We start from the raw sequence: 22,413 nt of genomic DNA on the forward strand, positions 1-22,413 counted from the left end.
CTTCTTCTGGTTCACAGATTAAGGGACAAGGTCCCATGGTGGGGGAAGGCACGGTGACAGGAGAGGTAACTGGTGACATTGCCCCACACTCAGTGTGGAGGAAGTAGGCCTGGACTGTGACTCTCAAACCTGCCCCCAGGAGCCCACTCCCCACGTGAGGCTCCCGCTCCTGAAGGTCCCACGAGCATCTAAAACTCCACCACAGTGGGAGCCCAAGTGTTCAGATTCAGGAGCCGTGAGGTAGAGTGGCGACTTTGAAATGGTCATTAGTTTAATGGGTATTTTGCTTTGTGTATGTTTTATTTTTATGTTTGTTTTATGTTTTTAATGGCTACTTGATGTTTTGTGAATATTTTTATGGCGTTTTTGTTCTTTGAACATAGGGTCTCACTCTGTAGCACAGGCTAGCCCTGAACTTACAGTGACCTCCTGCTTCAGCCTCCCAAGCACTGAGATAGCAGGTGTGGGCCAGCACACCTCACTGCTGCGTAAGTTTTATCTGTGAGATATAGGTGGCAGGCTGGAGGAGTGGCTGGCAGTTACGAATATCCCTGCTCTTTCCAGACCCGGCACCCATGCCAGGCAACTCGCAGCCCCTAACTCCAGTTCCAGGGGGTCGTCTTCCGCTAGTCTCCATGGGCACCAGCACACAGACATGCACACATACACATAAATAGTAATTTTGTTAAAGAATAAGAACTGGGAATGTGGCTTGCTTAGTATGTGCAAGACCCTGGGTTCAACTCCCCCACAGCAAAATACACATACACTCATACACACACTCTCTCTTCTCTTCTCTTCTCTTTCTCTCTCTCTCTCTCTCTCTCTCTCTCTCTCACACACACACACACACACACACACACACACACACACACACAAAGAAAAGTAAGAGAGCCAACAAGATGGCTCAGAAGGTTAAGGTGTTTGCTGCTGAGTCTGATGGTGTGATTTTGAGTCCTGGGACCGACGTTGTAGGGGAGAACCAACCCTTCAAGTTGTCCTCCGACATTCGTTCATTCACACACGCGCGCGCGCGCGCACACACACACACACACACACACACACGCATGCACGCACAGTGTAGCATGTTGCTCGTATGTGCTAAAGAAGTAAAAAGGTAATTTTTAGGAGTGTCAGAATGAGAAACCATCTCTCACGAGCTCCCTGACACACATCCACTGCTTCCGAGCTAGGCTCAGGACGCCCTGCTGGCTGAACTGGGTGTGTCCACTGACAGGCTCATTTCCTTCCTGCTCAGGGAATCACACTCCCTTACCAGTCTGGGCGACAGTAATGAGGCCCCAGTGAGATGTAAGCCCCTCCCCGCCAGGCACACTCTGTGGGGCAGGGGAGGACGCTGAGGGGTGGGAGAGGACTCCACTCACCCTCACAATGATGCCCATCCGCTTGCTCTCGTAAGTAAAGGGAAAGACCTGCAGGATGGTGAGATTCAGGATCTGGTCACCAGGGGTCCTCAGCTGCATGGAGGATTGGTCTCGGCCCACCAGGGTCAATCCCACACTTTCTGTCCACTGGACCAGGGCCACCTGGAGGAAATGGAGAGAGGGACATCATGAACACTGAGGAAGAGAAGATGGAAGAAGAAGGACTGTCCGGCAGGCCCCAAAGCAGGATGTAGCAGAGACCCAGTAACCAGTTACCTCTGAAAGGCTCTGCACCAAGCCTGCTAGCCATTCGGTAAGAAAGAGCAGGGCACTAGGTGCTCTCACCCCGGCTCTCCTTTAGCTGGGCACACTCCACCAGACACAGTCTAGTCTCTAATCGGTGACTCTGACACATACACACACACACACACACACACACACACATACACACACACACACACACACACCACCGTAGTGGGGGTGGAGAGGGGAGGGGCTTACAGCAACATCTGGAGCATCTGTGGGAAGGAGATGCTGCTGGCAGCCTGGAGGTACAGCCCAGGAAGCCTGATGGTGATTACAATGTACAGCACAGCCCCAGTCATGAACCCTCCGGCCCAAAGACAGAGCAAGGAGACGGGTCCACAGCCAGGATCACAGACTCCTGGAAGTTGGTGGAACTGCCCACCAGTGATGGGACTGAGGAGAGGCAGGGGCCAGGCCAGGCGGCAACCCACATTTGCTAGGTCAAAGGTCCAGGGTGCTCTGTTCCTGGAGGGCCACTTGGGTCTCTCTCGGCCTCAGGCAGGCGGGATCCACCTTGGCAGACTCCTAAGAGGCACAAGGGAGAATCCCAGGCCAGTCAGAAGCCCTTTCCTGCATCACGTAAGCCTGTGTCACTGGGACCCAGCGCCACCATCAGAAAGTTGACAGGACAGAGTGTTGTATCAGAAAGGCTTTCTAGGGGTGTGGCTCGGTTCACAGTGTTGAAATAACATACACAAGCCTGGCTCCATCTCCTGCACTGGGTAAAACAGACAGACCGTGCTGATACATATCTTTAATCCCAGCACTTGGGAGGTGGAGACAGGACGATCAGAAATTCAAGGTGCTCCTTCAGCTACATAGCAAATACCAAGCCAGCTTGGGCTGAGGAGACCCTGTCTCAAAAAAAAAAGAAAAAAGAAAAAAAAAAAGCAACTTCTAGAGCAGCAGTTCTCAACCTGTGGGTCACGACGGGGGTGGGGGAGTGTCACTGGAGTGTCACCGCATGAGGAACTGTATTAAAGGGTGGCAGCATTAGGAAGGTTGGGAACCACTGCTCTAGAGTGTCAGGTCAAAGAGGTGTTGCAGGCTTTCACTTGCTGCCCTCTGGAGGAACGAAATACTTTGACGCACTGACACTTACTTTTAATTACTTAAGTACACATCCAGACACGGGATTCCCAAGCTGGAAGGAAAGAAAGACTTGAGATTTCCATCCTTCCTTACACTGGGTACTGTTCCATGTGGAGATCCAAACTCTGGTCCTCTTGCTTGTGTGGCAAACCCTCTTTACCCACTGAGCCATCTCTCAAGTGTTTTCTCTCCCTTCCCCCTCCCCCCTCCCCGCCCCCAGTTTGGTTTTTTGAGACAAGGTCTCACTATGTAGCCCTGGCTGTCCTGGAACTCACTCTGTAGACCAGGCTGGCCTTGAACTCAGAGATCCACCTGCCTTTGCCTCCTGAGTGCTGGGATTAAACGTGTGCACCACCACTGCCCAGCGCTCGCTCGCTCTCTCTCTCTCTCTCTCTCTCTCTCTCTCTTTTATTTATTTTTTTTTAATATTTTTTGCATTCCTTAAACTTTATTATTTTGGATTGGAGAGTTTTATTTGCTTGAGACAGGTTTTCACTGTGAGAGCTATTGCATAGCCCAGGCTGCCCTGTGTTCAGCTCTTTTTTTTTTTAAGAGTTTTTATTTTATATATATATATATTGTACTGCCTGTAGGCCAGAACAAGGCACCAGATCTCATTACAGATGGTTGTGAGCCACCATGCGGTTGCTGGGAATTGAACTCAGGACCTATGGAAGAACAGCCGGTGCTCTTAACCACTGAACATCTCTCCAGCCCCTCTCTCTCACTTTTAATCAGCTCCTGTTTCACTGTGTAAAGTCCTTCTTCTCCTCAGAAATAAAAGCCTATAGCTTGGGGCTTCCATGAGCTACACCAACTCCTCTGAACCCTGCTCTTTACTTCAGTGGAGAAAGAACCAAGAAGCCTGGAACAGAAGTGTCCCCAAGAGCTGCACGGAAGGAGAAGCCCAGCTGTGGGTCACCAGAGGGTGAAGCATGGGTGGGGTTATGTAAGCACATTCTTTGGTGCTTGTCTTCTATTGCAGACACTAAGATGAGAGGACCAGATGAGACCCTTAGCAATCACAACACGAGGGCCTCCTGTGCTCAAGGACCACTCATTCCGGAACCTTCCACACTCTGGGACTTCATGAGTCAACTGTTAGCACTTGCTCTGAGCTCTCTCCCACAGAGCATGTGAGAGAGACCCCTTGAGTGCTGCTGAGAGGCTATCTAAGGGCTACATGCCTTTCCACACAGGAGACTATAAGATAGCTCCTTGCCTGTCATTATGAACTTCCACCAAAGGTGGAGTCCCTCCTCAGCCCACAGCTTCACCAGCCCTCCCTTCAGTCGGGGGTCTCAGGGCCAACAACAGAAAAAGAGGCTATGTGCTGAGCGTGACACACACTGTGGTCTCAGCACCCAGAAGCTGACGCAGGGGGACCAGGAGTTTGAGACCAGCCTGGGCCACATAGTGAGATCTGTCACAGAGACAGAAGGCTCATGAAAGACAATAGTAAACAGATATGGGAACATCCGGCTGGACCAGACCTGGGCCAGAGCATCTTGCCTCAGGAGCCTGCTGTGCCCTCCACTAAGGGGTGGGTACTCATGGAGCAGACATTCCACTTTCCTTCTAAATGCCCAATCAGCCAGGAGCTGTCTATCCCTCAAGTCTTTCCCTCTGTAGGTCAGGCCATCCAGGCAGAGCTTTCATAATGCCCCTTAGTACCCGGGCCTGTGTGCTTGGGAAACAGGCTAGAAGACTAGAAGACATGTTAATCAAGTGCTCTGGAGGGCCAGCCTTTGACATTTCATTCCTCACTCTTTGGTGGTCTTCAGTAAGATAAACCCCTGGGGTCTCATGGAGGAGCTGGCCTAAAGCCATCTTTCAGGGTTATAAATCTACCACAGGTCTGAGGGGTCCTTTCCTCTCTCAGGAAACACATCAGCCACACTCACGTGGTGGCTGCAGGTTCCAATGTCAGCAGGGGCCGAGCAGGCAGAAATAAAGCACGTATGCAGGGGCCAGGGGTAAACTGAGGTAGCTGCCAGTGGGCAGCTGAAGCAGCTTAGCCAGCTGCTGCTAAGGTATTTCTACATCTGAAATATTTCTACATCCTTTTTAATAAAAGCTTATCTTCATGAAAAATGGAGTACTTTTTAAAGTACTGCTTCAAAGGTAAATTTAAAGACAGCACGCAATGAACAAAATAGCCTATTACCTTTGGAACAGAGTGGATCCAGGTTTCAGGGACTTAACACTCAACCTCCAGACCTTAGCTCAAGTCTGAAGTACTGAGTCGGGCTGGAGAGATGGCTTAGAGGTTAAGAGCACCAACTGCTCTTCCAGAGGACCTGAGTTCAATTCCTTACAACCATCTATAATGAGATCTGGTGCCCTCTTCTGTATACATAATAAATAAATACATCTTTAAAGTACTGAGTCATTTAGAAATGACATGCCTAGCTAGGCAGTGGTGTCGGCACATCTTTAATCCCACAGAGACAGGCAGATAGATCTCTGTGAGTCTGAGGCCAGCCTGATCTACAGAGCTAGCTCCAGGATAGCCAAGGCTACACAGAGAAACCGTCTCAAAAACCAAACCAAACCAAAAAGAAAAAGAAAGAAATGGCATGCCTGAGTCTATAATACACGGGTAAGCTAACACCAGAGAGAGATTGGGTGTGTGCTCAGTACATATGTCCATGCTCCTGTGTGTGTGCACATGTGGGTGTGGGTGGATCTGTGTCAACGTGTACGTGTGTCTGAGGAGGCTAGAGGTCAATGTCAAGCTGTTATCTTCAGTCAGTCTCCATCTTATTTCCTGAGACAAGGTCTCTCACTGAGCCTGGAGCTCACTGATTCTCCCAGCTACCTGGCCAACAAGCTCCAGAGAGCTGCTACCTCCTCCCCATCAGGAGAGTCACAGGCTCACCCCTGTACCTGGCTCTTTTATTGACTGATTGTATGTGGCTCCGACATCTGAACTCATCCATCCATAAAAAGTGCTTTACCAGCTCTCCCCAGCCCATCAAACACTTCAGACAATCCCTGCCCCTTCTGAATTCTCTTCAAGATTTTGCCTCAGTAGTTGATAAATAACACTCATGTGGAATGTTTCCTCGTTTTGTTGAGACAGGGTCTCACTATGTAGCCCTGGCTGTCCTAGAACTTGCTCTGTAGACCAGGCTGGCCTTGAACTTGGAGATCTGCCTGCCTCTGCCTTCAGAGTGCTGGGACTAAAGGTGTGCACCACCACAACCAGCTAATAAGGAATTTTTTTCCCTGAATCCCTTGACATCTGATTTTTGGCCTCCCCTGTGGGTGAGCACACAATCCTAGAAAGCCTTTCTGATACAACACTCTACTCCCAGCTCAGGAGTCTGTGTGCTGCCATTGTCCCTGGGGCCTGCGGCTTAGGCTCAGGGAACAAGAAAGCATTTGGGTGTGGGTGACTGTGGGAAGGACTTCCCAGAGCCATGGCAGGCCTGCGAGATGGCTGGCCTCTTCTCTACCAACTCAAAGTCTCCTCGGAGTTTCCCAGGTTGTCACCAAGCTGAAAGTGCAAGGCAAGACAACTGAGGTCCCTACAGTCAAGGACATGCAGAACGGAGATCGGCACAGTTATGGTGGTTCTGAGTGGGGGACCTCACCAATGGGAAGCTGAAGAGAGATCATCAGAGCTGTGTCTTACACTGCAGTGCACAGCCTGAGTATCTCTCTCTCTCTCTCTCTCTCTCTCTCTCTCTCTCTCTCTCTCCCTCCCTCCCTCCCTCCCTCCCTCCCTCCCTCCTTCCCCCCCCCTCTCTCTGTCGATTTTTTGAGACAAGGTTTCTTTGTTTAGCCCTGGATGTCCTGGAACTCACTCTGTAGCCCAGGCTGGCCTCGAACTCACAGACATCCATTCACCTGCCTCTGCCTCCCGAGTGCTGGGATTAAAGTCAAGCGCCACCACTGCCCAGCAGTACCCTCTTCTTATGGATGGGTACTAGAAGGGTGATGGGTGATGAGTGACGGGGGACATGCCTTGCTGGCAGAGTGCCTGCCCAGCATGCCTGAAGCCCTGGGTTCATCCCCAGCACCAGGTTAACCAGGCATGGTAATACACACTCATAATCCTAGCACTTGGGAAGTGGAGGCACAAGATCCAAAATCTAGGGTCATTCTTGGCTACATGGAGAGTTTGTGGCCAGCCTGGGCTACATGAAACCCTACCTCACAAAAGAAAGATGAGATTCAGTGGAAGAACGCCTGCTTGGATCCAGGAGCCCTCGGCTCTATCGTCACTCTTGGGAGGGGTGTCAATAATTCCTTTGGGCATGTTAGATGGTTCAGTGGTGAAGGCACCTGCCACAAACGCCTGCTGCCCTGAGTTCAATCTCTGGAGAGAGAACGGATTCCTGCAACTTGACCTCTGACCTCCACGTGTGCACCACAGTACGTTCAGAAACTATACATACATAAAAATAAGGTGTAATTAAAAAAATTTTTTAAGGGCTGGAGAGATGGCTCAGAAGTTAAGAGCATTGACTGCTCTTCCAGAAGTCCTGAGTTCAATTCCCAGCAACCACATGGTGGCTCACAACCATCTGTAATGAGATCTGGTGCCCTTGTCTGGCCTGCAGACATACACACTGTATACATAATAAATAAATAAATCTTTTTTTAAAAAAAAAAAGCTGTTTCTTTAAAAAAAAAAAAATTTAAACTGGGTGGTGGCAGTGGCAGCACACACCTTTAATCCCAGCTCTGGGGAGACAGAGGCAGGAGGATCTCTGTGAGTTCGAGGCCAGCCAGGGCTACACAGAGAAACCCTGTCTCAGAAAAGAAAGCTGTTCCATGCTCCTCCTCACACCCTCAGGCTTGCCACACACAGTGATAAGAGGAAAAGCCACTGAGCTGGGAGGTGAGCATCAAAGGGTAGATTGTTTTACTTTCCCAGTTCCAGATTCACAGTAGAGGGCAGGGAGGACCCATACCGAGGCTGTAAATAACTCACATGGTGGAAGGAAGAAATAACTCTTGAAAGTTGTCTTCTGACCTCCCCATGTGCACATATGAATACATAAGTAAATGCAATGAAATACTGGTTTTAGTATCAGATCCTCCGGGACTGGTGGAAGGAAGGCTCCAGATACAAGAAAAAATATCCCTTTTGTTGTTTTTAATCACAAATAAGACACTTAACAGGACAAAGTGAATCCCATTTAGAACAGACAATGAAATAAAGCATCTCCCCTATGTGGGGACGCCTCCAAACCTCAGCATCTGAGAAAGACTGAACCACGGAACACAGCCCCAAAACAGACACAGCGAGGCTCAGCAGAGAGTAAGCTGCCAGGGTCCACCTGATGCTTCTCCACAGCTGGCCGAGCACGGCCCACAGTCAGCGGCCAAACACTGTACCGAGCATCAGTATCTCAAACTCCAATGTCATCACATGTCCACACATGCTCCTGGTCCCCAGTCACTAACTACCAAGAAAAAATACCGGCCTATCTCACAACCCAAACCCGAAGGGTCTCAATTCCATTCTTGAAAGAAAACAAGGGTAGTGAACTAAACCTGATGAGCTGAAGAAGAAATGTCGATGTCCACTTACTACACCAAAGCAGAGCCCAGCCCTGCCTCCCTGTCTACCCACTCCACTTACTTAGGGTCCCCAGCTCACAAGTTGAGAGTAGGCATGTTTCACTCATAAACACCTGGCTTGAGTATCTGTGGCCACGGTCAACCAGGGCTTTTGGTTTGAGCTATCCCACAGCACCACACCATTAAAAAGGAAGTCTCTCCTATGGAACAATTTCTTCTCAAAAAAGGAAAAGAGACAGGTCTGGAATGAAGATAACCTGATCTCCCTTTACCTATGAGTTCAGAAGGGGCTTACACAGTGCCATATCCCATCCACCATGAGCCACAGAGCCCTGGTACTTTGAGGCCACTAGCCCAGGCTACATAAGACACTGTCCCAAAACAAAAATAAAACAAAAACTGTTTCTAGAATCAGATGCCAAGTTTTGTGGGCAGGAGGGAGGGAATCAAGGCAAGGCCTAGAATGTAGACAGTTAGGGCCAAATAGATCCATGACTGACCCTTGCTGAAGTCTAGGGATGAAGGTATGGCTGCACCCTCCCCGGGGTTACCTCATCTGGGCTGGATGCCTGGTACACACGGCATGAGTCCTCAAACTGCTTTTCAGCCTCAGCCTGGTCTGTCACGCCGTTAGACTCATACACAGGTGTGACATTGTGGCACAGGGCGATGGCCTTCACTGCCTCATGCACACGGCTGCTCATGGTCCTTCGAACCTTGGTAGTGACCGGGGGACCCTTCTGAGCCGGTGGTTCCTGGGATTGCTAACGGAAAGGAAAAGGAAGAGATGAGCAGAAAGACCAGGGGTCTGGACATCATATCACGTTAATGGTGGTTAGTGTTTTCCTCCTACTGTTCAGCACGCAGGACTCCTGGCTTATCCATGCTCAAGGACCTAGGTTAAACACCAATATAAAACAACAGAGAGAGATTGAAGGAGACACCCAATGTCAACACACACACACACACACACACACACACACACACACACACATACACACACACACATCACATGGGTTCTTGGCTCAGCATTCAGTGAAATCCAAGTCCTCTTCCCCAGTGCAGGGCCCATGGGAGTGGCCACTGCCCATCTCTCTGGGTTCCCACACCATCTCCCCTCCCTGTCCCAGTCACACCGCCTGGGATCCCATTCCCTCTGGATTTCTGCAAGAATGGCTCACACGGTCTCACCACACGGGTCTCCATTTGAAGGTAAACTCAGAGAGGCCCCTGAAGCCTCCTAACCCTGCTGTGGATATCACTCTGTATAAATAAAATGCTGTTTGGCCACTGGCCAGGCAGGAAGTATAAGCGGGACAAAAGAGAAGAGAATTCTGGGAAGTGGAAGGCTGGGGGAAGAGAGATACTGCCAGCCACCACTATGACAGGGAAGATGTAAGGTACTGGTAAGCCACGAGCTATGTGGCAAAGTATAGATTAATAGAAATGGGTTAATTTAAGATAGAAGAAGTAGATAACAAGAAGCCTGCCATGGCCATACAGTTTGTAAGCAATATAAGTTTCTGTGTGTTTACTTGGTTGGGTCTGAGCGTCTATGGGCCTGGCGGGTGAGAGAGATTTGTCCTGACTCTGGGCCAGGTAGGAAAACTCTAACTAAATAACCCTCTCAGGCCTACTCAGGCCCTCACAGCAACTCAGGCTCCCCTTCACTGTGTCCTGACGTCTTCATTACCTAAGCCTGGCTTGTCCAAGTGAACTTTTTCCCCACAGGCCCCCAAGAGCAGAGGCTGTCAGTGTGCTTTACTCGTCACTGTATTCCCAGCAGCCAGAGCAGTGCCTGGCAGGAGAGAGGTTGCTGAATGAGTGGGTAAACTGAGTATCCACTTCTGCCTGGAGGTACGGCACAATTCACAGAGCGAATGCCCAGCAAGCACAAAGCCCTGAGTTCCATCCGTAGCATCCAGGACACAGCTGTCATCCCATCACTTGAGAAGGAGAGGTAGCAGGACCAGAAGTTCAAGGAGGCTAGCCTGGGCTACAGGAGACCCAATCTCAGCAAGTAAATAATAAGCAAATGAACAATCCCCAAAGTAGTGGTAGGGCAGTTCTCAACATGTTTTTCCTCCATGTCTAAGAAAAAGAAGCATTAAGGCCTGGGGAGATGGCCCAGTGGGTCAGGGCACTTGACACTAAGTCTGAAAAATCAGGCCTGATCCCCAGGACCCACAGAGAGCAGAGCAAAGACTCCTGAAGCTGTCCTCTGACCTTCACATGTGTGCCCTGGCGTGCGTGCGCATACACACACACACACACACACACACATACACACACACAAGTGTAAAACAGATCGGAACTCCTTGGAGCTGAGCAGGAGGTCAGAGTCACTGTCTGGGACAAAGGACTGCCTGCCACGGCTGTGCAGGAAGCTAGAAATGTTTATGAAGTTCCTAGATCCCATGTGCCATTGAAAGCATGTACGCCCGGGAGGAGAAAAGCCCTGTGAGACTTTGCCACGCATGATGCTTAAAACCTATGACACGTGGTTGGTCCAAACAGAAAACAGATGGCCTGAGAAACAACAAAATGACATTCATTAAATTCTTAATACTATTTTTAGTAGTGGCATTAGGCTCCTTGAGTAATTAAACAATTACTAAATTATTCTAGTCACTGTAGGGACACACAGGGCTCTGGCTTCCTGTTCTGTTAACCTCTGGTGTCAAGAGCATGCAGGTTGCACTTCCAGGTCAAAGGGCACAACATGGTAACAATAATTAGAGCGAGGGATCAGAACTCCGATTTCGACAGCTCATTAGTCAGATGCTTTTAATTAGGAAGATTTTACCTTTAAAATTATACAGGGGCTGAAGGTTTAAGAGAAGTCCCCTCTGCTGGAGAGATGACACTTTCTATTGGTCTGCAATTTATGTCCTGGTAAATGTACGCGATGGCGTGCCTGGACATGTTTCCATTTTTGCCCACACAGCTCAGCACCTGGACTGAATCATTGTTTAAGATCGGGTCAACAGCAAAGCCTCCAGCGAGGCAATTGCTGGGACTGCAGAGTGTGAGTCGCCACAGGCTGGGGAGAGAAGCTGAGCAGAACACCTACCTCCAGGGACAACTTCCGGAGTGGGAGCATGCCAGATTTCAGGGTGCCAGGCTAGCTCAGTCAGTACAGTAGTACAGAGAACATAGAGACTCCGTGTGCACAGGAGCCTGCGCTTCTGCTGTGGTTTGGGATGGGCCACCCACACTGCCGGGGTTTGTGATCTGAGAGAAGAAACACCTTCCAAGCCAGGCCAAGAGAGCCAGGACAGCTGGAGTCCCACAAAGGCCACACTCTCCAACCAGGGAAGCCACTCAGGCAATCAGAAGGTGGGGGTGGCAGCAGATCAGGGTCACCTCCATTTCCTACGTCAGTGTCTTCCCCACTTGGAGAGGAAATGGTCATGAATGCAGAGACTATTTCTTTCCATTGTTCAATCAATGGCTCCTGAAAGCCTGTGGGGCTCAGCTGGTAGAGCACCTGCCAAGCTCACATGAAGTCCTGGGATCCATCCCCAACACCACCAAGATCAGGTGTACACACCTGTCATCCCAGTACTCAGGAGGTGGAGGCAAGAGGGTCAGCAGTTCAAGGTCATCCTCAGCTAAAAGCTGGAGGCTAGCCTATGCTACATCAGACTTTTATTATTATTATTTTCATTTATTCTTTGGAGAAGGGAGGCATGAGTGTGCATACCACAGTATGTGTGTGGAGGTCAGAGGACAACTCCTGGGAGATGGTTCTCTCCTACCACGTGGATCCCTGGAATGGAACTCAGGTCATCAAGCTTGGTAGCAAAAGCCTTTACCAGCCTGAGCTATCATCAACCTCCACTTGAGACCGTGTGTGTGTGTGTGTGTGTGTGTGTGTGTGTGTGTGTGTGTGTGTATGAGACAGCCTGTGACAGCCACCTACTTCCATATGGAGAAGTGGAAAAGGTTCATTCACCTGACACCATGGTCATCTGTATCAACTTCAGCCCCACAGACCCTTTAACCCACACACACTAGTTCTTACTTAAAAAATACCAATGGAAAAACAAAACCAGATGTAGCACCCACAGAGATGGGCAAGAGTTTTTTTTTTTGTTGTTTTTGTTTTTTTTTTTTTTTTTTTTTTTTTTTTTTTTTTTTTTTTACCCTGGAGAAAACTCCCTGGTCCTGGTCACCCTAGAGAGGGAGAAAGGCAAAATGTACCAGTGTTCATATGTGCGTACAAGCCTTCATGTGTGCGTGCATGCATGCATTTAAAATATATGTATTTTTTGGGGTTGGGGATTTAGCTCAGTGGTAGAGCGATTGCCTAGCAAGCGCAAGGCCCTGGGTTCGATCCTCAGCTCTAAATAATAATAATAATAATAATAATAATAATAATAATAATAATAATAATAAAAAAATATATGTATTTTAAAATGTTGGATGGGCTGGTGAGATGGCTCAGTGGGAAAAGGTAGAGTTGCCAAGCCTGACAACCTGAGTTTGATCCCTAAAACTCAAACGGCAGACAGAGAAAGCTGAATGGACTCCTGAATATTATCCTTGACTTCCATGTACATGCCCTCACACAAAAATATAAAAGTTAAAAAACACTTTCAAAGGGTTAGATGATTAATCATCAAGCCAGGGACTTCCTCCTACCCCCTGTTCTGGTAGGAATTTTATCTCATGGTCATTTTCTTACTGTTTGTTTGGCCTTGTATTAATAATCTAGAGTTTTCCTTCCAGAATGTTTGAGACTACTGTTCTCTTTACAAGGCCAGTTTAGTCATAATCACACTCTACACTGGTCACCTGGGCGCTCGTAAACCTCTGTCTGCACTGGGACACACGGAAGATAAACAAAGATAGGATTCCAGCTCCTTCTGCAGGACGAGTCAAGGTCTGCACCTGACAAAAGCCCATGTGATAGATCCCCCGGAGGTCCCCAGGTCAAGCTTGCGACTCTTAGGGGAGAGGTCGGCGTGGTGGGAATCTGGGAGGAGGGAAGTCCTGCAAGCACAAGCTAGTCTTCTCTCCCTGTGCCCATGTGCCATCTTGCGACTGCTGCCTTTGGGCCTTCGGATTACACACCAAAGGTCTCAAAAGCAAGGGACGAGAGCAAGGCCGAGCCTCACCTCATCCAGCGGAGCTCACAGTGGCTGCTCTGTCCTGTGGACCACTGGGCTCACCTGCTGAAATAGGTGTGGGGGCAACAACCAGGGCTTCCAGCCCTGACCCACATTATATGGTTTGTAGCTGCAAATAACACCCTTGAAGGCTAAGGAGGCCAAGGAGATGGTTCAGTGGGTGACATGGTTCCTAGAACCCACATAAAAATAAAAAAATTAAAAATTAAAAATTGGAAAAAAAAAAAAAAAACAGCATAAGGAAGTAGAGACAAGAGAATCATAGCAAGTTCAAGGCTTGCCTGGTCTACATAGTGAGTTCCAGGCATCCAGGGACACAGTGAGGCCCTTTCTCAACAAATCAAACACAGCAGGACAAGCCTCTGCTGCTAGAACAAGAGACAGTCAGCCAGTTCTGGGTACCTGTAAGTTGGCTCAAAGTTGTTGAACTGTACCTTCAACAGGGCTCGATTTCTTGGTATATAAAGTATATCTCAGTAGTTGTTTGCAAATATAGAGTGGCTGGGCTTAGGGCCACATGCCTTTAATCTCAGCACTCAAGAGGCAGAGGCAGGAGGATCTCTGTGAGTTCGAGGCCAGTGTGGTCTACAGAGTGAACCCCAGAATAGCCAGGGCTACATAGTGAGACCTTGTCTCAAACAAACAAACAAGTGAAAGGCCAGAGAACACACACATCATTTTTTTAGCATTCAGGAGATCTGAGGCTGTAGCTCAGTTGGTGCATAACATAAACCAGATATGGTGGTGCAGGTCTTTAATCCTAACCTTCGGGAAGTACAGGCAGGGGATCAGGAACTCAGGGTCATCTACAGCTATGCAGTGAACTTGTGGCCAGCCTGGGCTAAAAATAATTAAAATGTCCAGCCAGTGACGGACACGTTAAAAGAAAGGCTTTACCTGGGTGTAAATACTGAAGATGTGACTCTGCACTTCATCCATGGAGTCGAGGCCGTAGGCCACTGTGCCCAGGTGCAGCCGCTTGAATACCATCTCGTTCTGTGTCAGGGTCCCTAGAACACGAGAGGTGCAAGCATTCAGTGTCTCATGCTGGCTTCAGTGGAGGGGCCCACTCTTCTGAAGGAGCACCTCAGTTTCCATGGGGACAAGATTGAACCTATCCCCGGGGCTGTCAATCAGGGTACTTGAATGTTCCCTGAGTTAAGATGGTGGCACGTGGTAAACACTGGGCCATCAGCCTGGGACTAAGCAGGAAGATACATGGGCAGATGAGCAAAGAAAGACACATGACCCCCATGCCAGGGCCCCATAGGAGCCACCCCAGGGGCTCTGTGCTGACACATCTGGCTTCCCACTTCCCTCCTTACAGAATCCTTGCTGACTTGATGAGTCGGGGGAGGGGGGGGCGCGGACTGGCCCCACAGGCTCAAGTGTGGAGGATGTGGTCCCTAGCTGCTGGCACTGTGGAGGGTGATGGTTCATGAGGGCTCTAACTTCATCAACGGATTAACCACTGCTGAGTCCACCCTGAAGTGAGGGGGAGGGGGGTTGGCTCCTCCTGGTATACGTTACCTGTCAACTGGACACACTATAATCACCTGGGAAGAGAGTCTTGATGAGGAATTATTTATCTAGATCAGATGGCCCATGGGTATGTCTGTAGGGACTGTATTGATTATTAAATGATACAGAAGGAACCAGCCCAATTGTGGGCAGCACCATCCCCTAGGCTAGGCATCCTGCACAGTATAAGAGAAGAAAGCCAGCTGAGCAGTGAGAATGTGCACATGCATTCTCTCTCTACTCTCGACTGTGGGTGTGACTAGCTGCTTTGGAGTTCCTGCCTCAATTTCCCTGCCCGATGGACTTTGACCTGGAACCGTGAGCTGAATAAACAAACCCTTTCTCCCCTAAGTGGTTCTGTCAGAGTGAAACCAGATGAAACAGAAGTTCATCTCATCCCTAGACCCCTTCTTTCTGCTTCCTGATGACCAGTTAGGGGGCGGCTTTCCTCCTGCACACCTCCCAACCCCAAACAATGTGCCTGCCTCACCACAGACCTAAGGCACCGGAGGCAGCTGGCCAGGGACTGAGAGACCGGAAGCCAGGAGCCAAAATGACCCCTTTCTCATTTGTGTTTGCTTTCCTTTTGCTGTATCAAGGCAGCGAAAGCATGTCAACAACTCTGCACCTCCAAACAGAGAAGGCGTGCAGCCTGTTCTGGGCCCTGCCCGGAGACTCCTTCCTGCCTCTGAGGGGCATGCTCTGCAGGTCAGCCGTCCCATGCAGGTGTCCACTGACATTGGCATCATCACCACACATTCCCTCTTCATCCAATAGTGAGGGAGGAAGGCAGCTGGGGCCACCTCTCCCACCTCCAGAGGGAGGGCCGGGAGCTGCCGGAACCCCACCCAGCCCCTCTCTGCCCCCGCAGAGGCGTTCACCTGTCTTGTCTGTGAGCAAGTAAGAAATCCTGCCCAGCTGTTCAGGAATTGTGCTGGAACGAACCACGGTCCCGGGGATTTTTGAATCCCTGCGAATCACCCAGCTGTACACAATCTTGCCCATGTCCAAGTTCACACGCAAGCTAAGTAGAAAACAGAGCAAAGGGTTACCAAGACATCTATAAACCACACAGACTGTACACATGCGCTGTGCACATGGAGACAGAGCCCCACCCAGAAGCAAGAGACATCACAGGCCACACAGCCGTTTTGCACAGATTCAAGTCACTTAGAGTACAGGAAGGGAAGCTTTCCACTTTTAATTACTGGCCCATGGACAAATGAGACAGCTGAGGGATAAAGGTGCCTAGGGCCTTGCCCATGCCAGGAAAAGCAGTCTACCACAGAGCGGTCATCCTGTCAGGACCAGGATCCTTGAAGGAGTCAAGAGAGAAACACTTTGGGCGCCCGCTGGCACCGTCCCCAGCGCACCTGATGGGAATGATGTTGGAGAAGAGCAGCAGAAAGCGGACGATCTGTAGGTACCAACGGCCAGCGAAGTGCTGCAGAGCCACCATGACCAGCGACACCACCACCAGCGCACCGAACAGGATCTTGGTGAGGCAGTTCACCTCCAGGTCAAACAAGCCAATCTGGAGACAAAGCACAGGGTCCAGAGGACTGGATGGAAAGCGGGTTTGGACACCTGCACCCCGGCCCCCACCCAGTGAGGCGTGTGATATTAGAAGGTGCGGCCTTCTAGCAGTGTCTAGGAGTGAGACCTCAGGGCCCTGAGACACCTCATCATCAGTGTCTCTTCTGACTTCAGATTTAGACTCAGAAACCCAAGGCAAGTGGCCACAGTGCCGGACTGGTCTCCACACTGCACGGCCTCTACCATGCTGCACTGGGGCCCTGCTTCAGTCCTACACTCACAGCCCCATCCCACACCCCAAAAGTCCAGGCCTACACAGCTGGGGAGCTGACTTCCATGAGCCAGTATAGACAATGCCATCATCTTAACAGCTGCATACTTGGGGGCTGGGGTGTAACTCAGCTGCAGACGGCTGGCCCAGCATGCACAACACCTAGGATTCCAGCCAAGCTAAACCAAACTTCTGTGTTTCCATGTATCTCAAAATGCAGTAAGGATATCAAATCCATAATGTCCTAGAAAAGGGCTCAAACTTCAAGTTAGCAACAGTGTAAGGAAAAGGTCAGAGCTGGGGTGAACTTGACTCAAGTCTGGGAAACAACATCCATTTGTGCTACTGATGTGGTAAACCTCTTCACAATATTCTCTTTTCTGTTTTATAAATAGAATCTCACCTCTTATAACACAGGCTGGCCTTGAACGCTCTCTGTAGCCAAGGATAGCGCTAAGCTCCCACTCTGCCTGCCTCCACCTTGGGAATGCTAGGGTGGAGGGTGTGTAGCACCACACACAGCTTGCACCACTGTGACTGAAAAGATGGGGATGGAGATGGAGGGGGCTGGGGGGGGTCACGGTGTGCAAAAAGGGAATGAGGTGAAATGTAGATGGGACATGTGTCTGCTGTGGCCACACATGCACACTCAGAGGCGCGCGTGCTCTCTCATCTGACAATCAGCTAGTGCAAGGCAGATTTAGAACCTAGCCCCTCATCCCCAGTGCCCATCAACATGGATCAACATGTGCTAGAGTCTCACATACCTTACTCCTGGGGTCAGAAGTATTCATAACACTCCGAAGTTCTCTGCCCGTGTAAAGAACCACACCTACAACAGTGCCTGGAACAAGAACCCAGGTCCAAATGAGCATGAAGACAGAGAAAGAATAGAGGAGGAGGGAGGGGAGAAGGGAGGGAGGCAGGTCTATAAACAAGCCCATCCCACCTGCTTGAGGGTACTTTTCACATCCTGCTCACAGCCAGGGTACAAGATGTCAGGAACCACTGAACCAAAGGGCACTGAGCAGTGGGGTGCCGCAAGTCTCCAGCAATGGCTGAACTTCAGCTGGTGCACAGTAAGGACAACCCTAGTTCACAGACACACTGCAGCCTTCACTAGCCACACAGGCCAGCATGTGTTTCATGCAACAGTGAAATGCAACATTCCTCTGAGCTGGCCTATGGAAGCAGCATCCTCTGATGGTGGGAGAGTCATGGGTAGGAGTTTATCTCCTGCACTACTAGCCTTGTAAGCATCCAGAAATACCCAGAACCTTCCTATGTGCATGGAAACTTCAAACTGCCTCCCTCTGTCTGTCCCTGGCTCATTCTCTTGCACAGCTGCTTTCTGCATGTCTACCCAACTTGGCCCTTTGAAGGAAAGGCCTCCTCAGAACTCCCCTTTTCCTCCTCCTCCATCCTCCAGGTACATGAAGCAAAGTCCTCACTCCCTCCCAGAGAAAATGGTTTATAGAAGAAATGCACACAGCAAGGTGTATAGAAAAACATTCAACCGAGTGAACTGTCAAAAGCATTTCCTTACAGTGACGACAGTTCGAAAGACTGACATCACCTGGTGTTGGCCGGAAAGAGGGAAGACGGACCTCACTGCACACACTGGCGGCTAGCTTGGAAAGCGGCACCTTCTATTTTGATGGAAATCTAACAGCACTACCACAGTTAGCTCTCCCTTTCCCATGTGTGGAATTGATCACTGCAGGGAGCCAGATGATAAGGAGGCCAAGACCCATCTCCAGCCAGGCGAGTGGAGGTTGCCACGAGGAAACCCAGCAGAGGAAAGGTGTGGGAGAGAGGGGGTGGTGTGCACCTTGTCATCTGAGGGCACCCAGATGAAAGGCTAAGATGAGGAGAAGTAGACCTTGCTGGGAAAATCTGAAAATGAACATCACATTCCCTGCCAGGAAAGGCAAGCTCCTCCCCTCCTCCCACCCCCCCCCCCTCCAGACCACCGCTGCCAAGGGTCTAAAGACATCTGTGAGCAGGGCCCACCACAGCGGGCTGCAATGGGACAAAGCCCTGAGTCTAAAGTGCTTGGCCACGCCTGCAGTGAGCACACAATGAAGCTCCACTGCTTGCTTGCTTGCTCGGGAGGCTCAGCAGATGGCAGAGCAGGAAGCTCTGTGCATGGCACTCAGCAGATGGCCAGCTTTGGGGAGGGAGGGCACCCCACCCCACCCTCAGCCTGTTGCTAGAGCAGGTGGCTGGACAGCAGGACCCCAGCCTGAGCTAAGCTGAGGTGGCCATGTGGTGACTCCTCCTCTCCTACACAATGTAGCCCTGCCTGGACCCCCGTGCCAGGGGAGAGGATGGTAAAAATGAGTGGCACACGAAGGGTGCAGTCCTCACTCCAGCCCAGCCATGTGGGGTGTCACCAAAATGGCCCTAACCACCCAATGCTTCCACTAGCTTGGCACCAAAGCTCTGTTCCAAGAGACTAGAACCCCAGCTTCGTGTTCTGTGTGGCTGCTACCCAGGGAAGAGCAACGCTCAGAAGGCCACTGTTCTTCACTGACCTGGTCCACAGCCTGCCTTCAAACTTCAGAGCTAGTCATCATCTTTTAAAGAGTTTTTTAGAGTTTTTGTTTTTGAACAAGATCTCATGTAGCTCAGGCAGACCTCAAACTCACTACATAGCTAAAGACGACCTTGAACTCCTCCTCATCTCCCTTCCTCTACTTCCCAGTGCTGGGATTACAGGTGTGCACCACTAAATCTGGTTTTTGTGATGCTGGGGATCAAATCCACGCTTTCCTGCTTGTTAGTCGAGTGGTCTCCTGACTGAGCCCCATCCCCAGCACGGAGTCCACAGCTGTTCAGCACAACCCACTCATGTGAGTGCCCTGCACATGCTCCAGCCTCTGACCTCTTCCTGTGTCCTCAATTTCTCTTCCTGCTCCTGGCAGCCTGAAGTTGTGATCCTGCCGATGCCCCCAGACCACTCCTCACTCCACTGAGCAACCAGAAGGGAGTGATCCTGCCTGGTTGCAGGGTTATTTTGTAACCCATTTATTTCACCCAACCAGACACATGCTAAGCCTCTAAAGGGAGCCCCCAGGAATTATGGTGATATTTTATTTGTGCTGAAATGTGATTTTATTTCTTTGTTAATAAATAAAAGTGCCTGGGGGTTAGAGCTAATAGCAAGGCACTTAGCAGAAGTCTGGCAGGGTAGCACAGGCCCTTAATCCCAATCAAGGACAGGCAGATCTCTGTGTGTTCAAGGATACAGGCAGCATGGAGACACACGCCTTTAATCTCAATACCAACCATAGAGACCTGGAGGTCTGTATAGACAGGCAGTGACAAGGAGGTCATGTGCTTGGGTTTACAACCAATGAGAAGGCAGAACAGAAAGTCAATAAAAAGACAGGAACCAGATCTCTTTCTCAGGGGAAGGAGGGCAGCGGCAGCCAGTGGTAAGAAGGTGGTCTTGGTCTCAGCTCTTAGCTCTTAGCTACTGCTCTCTGACCTCTGAGACTTTTAATTCCGCATTTGGCTCTGTGTTTCTTATTTAATAAAACAGTACAGAATTACATCTACAAGTAATATTCACAACAACCCAGCATTGCTGCAGTATCCCACCATGGATCTGGGGTCAGAGCACACAAGCCAGACTGTAGACCAGTTGGGCATTATCAGCCACATGGTAGAGTGTGTGTCCATGAGTAACTGTGTGCTGGTCATGTGCCAGGACGAGACCACAAACTAGCCCTTTGCTACCCAGTCTGAGAAGCAACCATCTAGAACTCAGGGTCCTGAAGCACACAGGCACCACAGGAGCTGCCCAGCCCTGAGTCTCCTCAACACCTCCCATTTCCATGACCCAACACCTTCCATTTCCATCACCCAACACCTCCCATTTCCATCACCCAGCAGCATACATTGGATTGTCATGGCAACTGCATCCTCTGCAGATGGATGCTGGCCAAGGAAGCTGGACCTTCAGTGCAACCTGGCAAGCTTTCTTATTCATTAAAGTTGCGCTGGGTAACAGTGGATTGACCAGCATCGGGAGCTGAGTTCTACAAGGAACATATTAAGAGAATCCCTGTGGACGGGCTGAGGTGAACACCACAAGGAAATGGCTTTTTGGTCAATTCTGTGTTCTTATTACAGTTAACTGTCTACTGGGTGACACACAGAGAAACTGAAGCTGACTAGAACACAGGAAATGTCCGGTTCATACTCGCTCCAAACATTCGCCTGCTGAAGGCACAGCAGGTGATACATCAGAGCACAGGATGCCTGCTCCCTCTTCCCATAGACAGGAAGAATGCAGACCACATGTTCCCATGAATGGCTCAAAATCTGTACCATCTGCAAGATTCCAGTTCGTCCACACTCTTCCTGGGAGATGGCGCTCTAAGGCTGTGTGACCCCAAGCAAGAAGCTTGCCTACTCTGAGATTCAGTTCCTCGGTCCACTGAATGTCTTTATTGCATATTGTAAAACCAGAATGAAAGAGGGAGGGAGGTAGCAGAGCTCTGTAAAGTGCTTAACAGTCTCCAAAGCAACAGGGCGTGGTGTGGAATAGAAGCCTAACAAAGGCCTACGGCGAGGTCGGCGAGACGGTTCAGGGGAGTAAGGCACCATACTGCCAGCTCTGTCAACCCGAGCTGACTCCAGAAGTTTCCCTCTGCCCTCCACACAAGCACCGACTGGGACGTGTGCTCTCACAACCGCCTGTGATTCCAGGTCCCAGGGAATCAGAAGCCCTCTCTGGCCTCATCTAGTAAATGTTGTTTTTAAAAAACAAACAACAAAAAGAAAGAAAGGAAGGAAGGAAGGAAGGAAGGAAGGAAGGAAGGAAGGAAGGAAGGAAGGAAAGAAAGAAAGAAAGAAAGAAAGAAAGAAAGAAAGAAAGAAAGAAAGAAAGAAAGAAAGAAAGAAAGAAAAACAGAAATGAGTAAGAAGAAGAAAAAGACTGGCCGGAAGGACAGAACACCGATGAGGGAACAACCCCGGCCGCCAGTAGCACCAGTCATTTGTTTTGTTTTGCGTTTTTGAGAGAAGGCCTCTCTGCATAACCCTGGCTGTCCTAGAATGTAGACCGGGCTGGCCTGGAACTCACAGACATCCCCCTGCCTCTGCCTCCAGTGCTAGAATGGATGATCTGCCCCATCAAGTCCAGCCCTGTTTTTGTTTATTTTTAAAGGCAGGGTCTCATTGTAGCCCAGGCTAGGCCAGAACTGCCATGATGACCTTCCTGCCATGGCCTCTGAGAGCTGAGAGTGTTAAGGGTGAAAAGAGACCTTTGGGGCTGCAGTGATGACCAGTGGCTAAGACTGCTGTTCTTACAGAGGACCCAAGTTCTTTTCCCAGTTCCCAGGGGACTGACCCTCTTTGGGACTTCAAAAGCACCTGCTCACACATTCACATAAATAAAAATTGAAAAAAGATAAAAAAGTCTCATGATCACAAATATCTACCAACGGCCTAAAAGCAAAGAACAAGGGGGTGCTGCAGAGCTGGGAGCTGGGCAGGCAGGCTGAGCACGGGCTGCTGCATGCCCTGTGAAGCAGAGGGCACTGCAGGCCCCAGGCACGTGGCCAGGCCTAGGATGGCCTGGAGGTCAGGACCAACCTCTCATGTCAGGAAAACTGAG

At 50.0% G+C, this 22,413-nt stretch overlaps 1 protein-coding gene across 1 annotated transcript in view; it reads right to left on the reverse strand.

Moving 5' to 3' along the window:
- Atp9a (ATPase phospholipid transporting 9A (putative)) overlaps positions 1–22,413 on the reverse strand; it is an 85,835-nt gene that overhangs the window by 22,211 nt on the left and 41,211 nt on the right. The window contains exons 10-15 of the mRNA XM_036184330.1: positions 17,552–17,628; positions 16,351–16,511; positions 15,859–16,001; positions 14,354–14,466; positions 8,873–9,085; positions 1,386–1,547 (exon numbers count right to left, since the gene is read on the reverse strand). Coding sequence (XP_036040223.1) covers positions 1,386–1,547; positions 8,873–9,085; positions 14,354–14,466; positions 15,859–16,001; positions 16,351–16,511; positions 17,552–17,628 — 869 coding nt within the window. The remainder of the gene's footprint in view (positions 1–1,385; positions 1,548–8,872; positions 9,086–14,353; positions 14,467–15,858; positions 16,002–16,350; positions 16,512–17,551; positions 17,629–22,413) is intronic.

Source organism: Onychomys torridus, chromosome 4 (genome assembly GCF_903995425.1).
Source record: "Onychomys torridus chromosome 4, mOncTor1.1, whole genome shotgun sequence".
NCBI classification, from domain to species: domain Eukaryota; kingdom Metazoa; phylum Chordata; class Mammalia; order Rodentia; family Cricetidae; genus Onychomys; species Onychomys torridus.